Source organism: Sapajus apella, unplaced genomic scaffold (assembly GCF_009761245.1).
Source record: "Sapajus apella isolate SASKATOON/1434 unplaced genomic scaffold, GSC_monkey_1.0 scaffold97, whole genome shotgun sequence".
NCBI lineage: Eukaryota > Metazoa > Chordata > Mammalia > Primates > Cebidae > Sapajus > Sapajus apella.
This window is the reverse complement of record NW_022437037.1, coordinates 5,810,155-5,816,824: the sequence shown is the minus strand read 5'-3', so window position 1 is coordinate 5,816,824 and position 6,670 is coordinate 5,810,155. Positions and strand designations below refer to the sequence as shown.

Here is a 6,670-nt window from a genome sequence, read left to right as displayed (position 1 = left end):
CCCTCCGCTGCCGGCCCCTCCCTCCCTCCCTCCGGCCCTTCCCTTCCCTCCCCTCCCGCCTCCCTGTCCGCGGGCATCAAAGCCGCTATTATGCGGGACGCGGAGCCCGCCGGCCGCCCCTCTGCTGGAGGACGGGGAAAGTGCACAGCGCGGGCCGGCCGCGCCCCTCTTCTCTGCCCCTCCCCAGACCTCAGCGAGTCCCTGCCACAGAAATGAAATGCAAGAATCTTAGCATGAACTTCATGGGGTGGTTGAGAGGACCTAGTGCCGTCGGGGAGTCAGCAGCGCTCAAACAACAGGACTGCTGCGACAACAGTGGCCCCCTCAAAGCAATTGGAATGAACTCGTGTCTCGTTAATAAAACCATTTCTTGGACACTCACTATGGAACCGATTTCTGGGCAGCCGCAGGCACTTTGCACTGTGCACCAGTTATTTCATTCTGAAAACTCCACGAAATAGGACTCGGCATTCCCGTTTCCAGAAGAGAAAAGTCAGGAAGCTGGACCTGGGGCGCAAGGCCACCAGGATGACAAACCAGCCCATGACTCCAGGAATAGCGAAGCTCGGGGCGCAGGTCTGGGTATCTGTGGCCAGGGTGGCTGTCAAATCTAGTGTCCAAATCAGGACAGCCAGAGTGAATGGGGCACTCCTCATCATGATGCTGGGCTACAGGCGTAGACGGGCGCTGTCCCGGGCAGATAGCACTGGGAATGGCCCCACCGTGCACACAGAGCGGGCCTCCTCAGGATTACACCCAGGAAGTCTCCTTCCCAATGGACGTCTCGTCTCCATCAGACTCCTAGGTTTGGGACCCTGAAATCATTTTTTTTTTTTTTTTTCTTTTTACAGAGTCTCACTCTGTTGCCTGAAGCTGGAATACAGCGGCTCTATCTCGGCTCACTGCAACCTCCGCCTCCAGGGTTCAAATGATTCTTCTGCCGCAGCCTCCCAAATAGCTGGGACTATGGTTACACACCACTACATCTGGCTAATGTTTGTATTTTTAGTAGAGATGGAGTTTCGCCGTGTTAGCCAGGCTGGTCTTGAACTCCTGACCTAAGATAATCTGCCTGCCTCGACCTCCCAAAGTGCTGGGATTACAGGCATGAGCCACCACACCCAGGCGAGATCATCTTGTTTTTTGTGGCTGTCCCAGGGGAGGGAAGTGGCCAGTGAGGAGCTGGGCAGAATGGGATGGGGCTGAGGTCAGGGCAGCAGTCCAGGGGGCAGGCCTCTCCTCCCCAGCGTGACCAGCTCCTGTCTCTCCTAGATGATGGTCCCCTGTCCATTTACCCAAGGGTTTGGATTTGGCCAAGCTGCATGATCTTGGGCGAGGCACTTGGCCTGCTGAGCTTCAGGCCCTGATCTTCAGAATGAAGTAACCCAGAACTCACTAAGCAGGGGCTTTTGTAACTTGGATGCCTTGCTGGATGGTTTAAGCAGAGAGTAGAACTTCCTGTTACCACCCTTGGTTGATGGGAGCTGACTTAGGACAGAGCCCTCATAATGCACTTCCCCCTCCAGGCTCCAGCAGCCTGTTGCCCTGGCCAGTTGAGCTGGTTGGCCCCAGTCAGCCATCCTGCAGGGCAAGGGCCACCCCACCTTCTCCTGCTCAACTGCTGAACTGCATTGCTAGCCAGATGTTCAACAGCTGCCGCATTCCACCCGGCAGCAGCCCCACCTCTGAGGCCGGAGAGTAGATCAGCACATGCACCAGGCATGATAAGACTGCGTGAGTCACAAGATGTCAGTCCCGAGTGCTCCACCCGTCGGGGATGCTGGGACTGGGCTTTGCGGGACCCACAGCTTGAGTGGATAATGGCTGAAAGCCAAGAGCAGGCAGCAGGGCGACTGTGTGCTGCCAGCCGAGAAAGCAGAGGGAGGGGTGAGGGGGACATCAGACCCTATCCCAGAGATCTTGGAAGAACCCCATCTTCTCGACATCATGTACACCAGACGCCAATCACCAGACTCACTGTGCAGCAGCAGCTCCCCGGCCTTCAGCCTCTCCACCTCTGCCCAGGCGTCTACCAAGTCACTCCATAGCTCGGCTTGATCATGCCAATCCCCCACCGTAGCCTTGATTTTATAGTTTTCTGTGGCGGAGCACGCCTCTGCTCTGAACACCGTCTCCCATTAGGTTGGGGGGAGTGGCACCCGTCATCATTATGTGGCCTTGGATCTAGAGATCCTCATTATCCTGAACAGGGGTTGGGGGGACTTCACCTAAGCTGCGAAGCTGGAATCAGGACAGAGTCACCAGCTTGTCTCTTGCAAGCATTGGATCTGATGACATGTACACCTGGGGCCATCAAGGGGGATGGCGGTTGTGGTGGGTGTCCTCTCCCATTGGGCACAAGCAAAGCAAAGAAAGCCACTCTGCAAAGAGAAAAGAATGGGCCAGGTGCAGTGGCTCACACCTGTAATCCCAGCACTTTGGGAGGCCGAGACAGGTGGATCACCTGAGTTCAGGAGTTCGAGACCCGCCTGACCAACATGGTGAAACCCTGTCTCTACTAAATATACAAAAATTAGCGGGGTGTGGTGGTGTGCACCGGTAATCCCAGCTACTCGGGAGGCTGGGGCAGGACAATCGCTTGAACCCAGGAGGCAGAGGTTGCAGTGAGCTGAGATTGTGCCAGTGCACTCCAGCCTGGGTGACACAGTGAGACTCCATCTCAAAAAATAATAATAAATGAAGAGAAAAGAAGGAAGCAGACACGGGAGAGGAGAGCAGAGATGGAGACCAAGAAGAGAGGCGGGAGGGAGGAAGAGGGAAGCCAGTCTATGTCAGGCGCTCCTCCCTAGGCTATCTCCAATGCCTGGCCGCCTTTTCTACCCCAGGCTTCCAAGTGACCCTCCCAACACCCCTTTTCTGCTGAAACCACCTCCGGAGGGGTTTGAGGCTTGGGGCCAAGAACCCTAAGTGAGCAGCTCTAACATCCCACCCCATTCCACCTGGGTTCCTGGGGTGATGAGAGCTGGCCAAGCCCCCACCCTGCGGGCCCGGACTGTGGTCCGCCCTCTTGCCTGGACTGCTTCCTCTTCTACCTCCCCACCTTTCAAGGCCTGACCCACACCCTTCCCGTCCCTGATGGTGCCCCTCCCTGCTCCTCGCTGTCCTCACACTTGGCTGAGTTCATCTCCAGCCTGAACCAGAGGTCAGCTGAGGGCCTCTCTGCACCTCACCCCTCCCACTCCCCAGTTCCTAGGCTTTTCGTGGTAAGTGCCTAAGAGGAGAGGGTAGGTACCTGTGGCCACAGGACCCCAGCAAAGCCCTCTAACGGACGTACTGGCCCAGCCATGAGCTCAGCTTTTGCTACCTTCCTGCCGATGTCTGGTCCACACACTGGCCACCTACCAGGTGCGTGATGTGCGTACCCACAGCCAGGGCGCTGGCTGGCTGCCCACCAGCAGGGAGGGTGAGGGGCACTGCCCTGCCCAGTAAAAGGGTCCTTTATTTCCACGTTAAACAGAATCGGTCTGTGCTGCTGCCCTACCCCTGCCCCTGTCAGGGAAGCCGTGGGTAGGGCCTGGGCCCGCAGAGGCGTCTGTCTTCCCAATGCCAAGGCCTTGCGGTCTGCTGGAAGAGGGCCCGGAAGAGGGGAGGGGTGCCAAGAGGAAATGCTGAGGAGTCCTGGGCTCGAGGGCCTGGCCACAGGGCGATTCCCAGGCAGGACAGACTGGAATGGCAGCCAGGCTTCCACACCCTTGTGACCTCCTGCATGGCAGGTGCTGCTGCAGGGCTGGTTTGGGAAGCATCAAAGGTCAGCTGGGTTGCTGGGGGCACAAAGGGGCGCTCCTGATGGCCTGAGCCCCCTGACCCAGGTGCTCTTGGGCTGGCTCTTGGGATCGATAACAGGCCGAAGTGGGTACAGGCCAGTGTGGGCCATTCCCTCAGGGCGTCTGGTGCAGTCTGGGGAACCCGAGAAGGAAGCATCCGGTGAAGCCCGTGACACCTCCCACCAGGAGTGGGCCTTGCTCTAGCCAGACTAGCAGGCCTGGCCATGCCCTCAGGGCTCTCCGGGTCTCAGGTTCCACTGCTGAGAATCCTCCCAGAATCTTGCATTTCTTGGCCTGTTGGTCTCCTGGCTGTGTGGAGCTGTGGGGTGTGCACGCAGGGCCAGATGTCGGGCAGCTGTCATGAAACAGCTCAGCCAGCTCTGGGACTAGGGGCTTCGGCTCTTGCTGACAGCTTGATCTCTGCAGATCTGCTGAGATCTCCCTGTGGTCTGGAGTGAATGGATGTTGGCACCCCAGGGTATCTCCTGTAACAAGCTGCCCAGCATCCAGCCTAGCGCACAGGTGGCTGTCCCAACAGCTGCAGACTGCAGTGTGTGGACAGTAAGCTGTGGACTGGATGGACTGGACTTGAAAACGTGTGGGTCATACGCACAGACATGCACCCTCACGTGTGTATGTGTTATTGACGCCGGGGTGTGCCTATTTATGCACGTGCAGGGGTGGGAGTGTGCACCGATGCCCAGGTGAATTGACTGCGTACACTCAGTCCTCTGGCAGGGAAGAAGCCACAGACAGACTCAGCAGGGAGTGTGACTATTCGCTTGGGATCGAGTCCACAGCAGCCAGCTCCAGGGTGCGCCGGTATGGGCACACCTGTGGGGTAGTGTCCACACCCCAGTCATGTAAACAGCAGGCGGGGAGTGTGCCGGGGGTCTGGGCGGCCCTCACTGCCAACTGGCACAGTTCTCGGGCAGGCTGTGCAGAATGGCCTCCAGGTTCTGTTTGTCGGCACGGATCTCGGCGAGGCCGCTCTCAAACTCCTGGATCTGCAGCTCCTGCTGCTCGGATTCCTGCTCCAACAGCCTCAGTTTCCTCTGCAGGCCCCCCTGGGAGCCCAGCTGCAGCCTCAAGCGTTCCAGTGCCAACTGAGTCTCGTTCAGGGCCTGGGCTGGGGCTTGATGGGCATCCAGCGACCCTGCGGTGGGGCACAAACAGCCTCACTGTGAGCTGGCAGCCCTGCAGGCCCCAGGGCACCCCCCATACCCGGAGCCTCTCCTCAGCTCAGGACTCCCAGGATTCCAACGGCCCACCATCTACCAGGGAAAGACAGGGACCCAGAGGCTGTGAAGTGGCTGAGGGCCCATGCCTCCCAATGGGCCCATGGAAAGACTGGAACATCCTCCTGGGTGGCACACTTTTGTTGATGGTTTTACTACTATTGTTTAAAAAAATGAAGGCCTTAGGTGAGTCCTCTCTGAGTCTCAGTTTTCTCATCTACAAAACAGCACGTGAGAGAGGTCCCTGTGATTTTCGCCGGCTGGAACGTGCTGGCTCAATTCACTGACAGCACACATTTACAGACGCTGCCTGTGTGCCTGGATGTGGGCAGCCCCTGTGGCAAATCACAGGGTCTCTGGCTTTAGAGCGAGAGGCTGGGAGGCAGCTGGAGCAGGGGCTGCAGGCCTGGAAGGCAGGCAGCGGGGTCTTAGCTCTGGCCCCTGCAGGTCTTCGCTCTGCTCCCTGGGGTTAAGGACTTCTCGGTATCTCCCCAAGCATCAACCCTAATCCTAACCCCATCCTAACCCTAACCCTAACCCTGGGGCCAGGTGATGACAGCCTGTGATCTAGCACTTTGGGAGGCCGAGGCGGGCAGATCACCTGAGGTCGGAAGTTTGAGACCAGCCTGACCAACATGGAGAAACCCCGTCTCTACTAAAAAATACAAAATTAGCCAGGTGTGGTGGCACATGCCTGTAATTCCAGCTACTTGGGAGTCTGAGGCAGGAGAATCGCTTGAACCCGGGAAGTGGAGGTTGTGGTGAGCCGAGATCGTGCCACTGCACTCCAGCCTGGGCAACAAGAGCAAAACTCTGTCTCAAAAAAAAAAAAAAAAAGAACTGCTAGCAATGTTTATGGAGTCGAATCTGCAGGCTGCCTCTCCCATCTAGTCCTTGTCACCTTGTCACTAAGTGTAACATTTAACTGAAAGACATAGTTCAGCCAGGTGGGAAAGCGATGGGAATGAGGAGATAAGTCCCAAGTGGCTGCTTCTTCCTTTTTTTTTTGAGACAGAGTCTTACTCTGTCAACCAGGCTGGAGTGCTGTGGCACAATGTCAGCTCACTGCAACCTCTGCCTCCTGGGTTCAAGTGATTCTCTTGCCTCAACCTCTGAGTAGCTGGGATTACAGGCCTGCGCCACCACGCCTGGCTAACTTTTGTATTTATTTGTTTATTGAGACAGAGTCTCACTCTGTTGCCCAGGCTGGAGTTCAGTGGCGTGATCTTGGCTTAATGTAGCCTCCGCCTCTTGGGTTCAAGCAATTCTCCTGCTTCAGCCTCCCAAGTATCTAGGATTACAGATGCCCAGCTACTATTTTGTATTTTTAGTAGAGACAAGGTTTCACCATGTTGGCCAGACTGATCTCAAACTCCTGACCTCTGCCTGCCTTGGTGATCTGCCTGCCTTGGTCTCCTGAAGTGCTGGAATTAGAGTTGTGAGCCACCACGTCCAGTCCCAAGTGACTTCTTCTAACCCCACAGGATTCCACTGGGCCCCATGGCTCCCTGAGGCCCTGGATTTCCTGGGCAAGCAGCTGCAAGCCCCAAGCCAGGGTGTAAGAGAAGGCAGAGGGGAGCCCAGGCCCTGCTGATCTGGGCAGACCTCAGGAGGCCCCACTGCTCACAGCCAAGTCCAAACAGCTTG

The 6,670-nt window shown here is 57.1% G+C and overlaps 1 protein-coding gene across 2 annotated transcripts in view; it reads right to left on the bottom strand.

Annotated features, from left to right (window-relative positions):
• Positions 1–3,440: 3,440 nt before the first annotated feature.
• LAMC3 (laminin subunit gamma 3) overlaps positions 3,441–6,670 on the bottom strand; it is a 77,501-nt gene continuing 74,271 nt past the window's right edge. Inside the window, exon 28 of one of the 2 annotated variants that reach the window (XM_032257619.1) lies at positions 3,441–4,941. In XM_032257619.1, coding sequence (XP_032113510.1) covers positions 4,691–4,941 — 251 coding nt within the window. In that variant the 3' untranslated portion in view covers positions 3,441–4,690. The remainder of the gene's footprint in view (positions 4,942–6,670) is intronic. The other variant, XM_032257618.1, reaches the window with a different exon arrangement.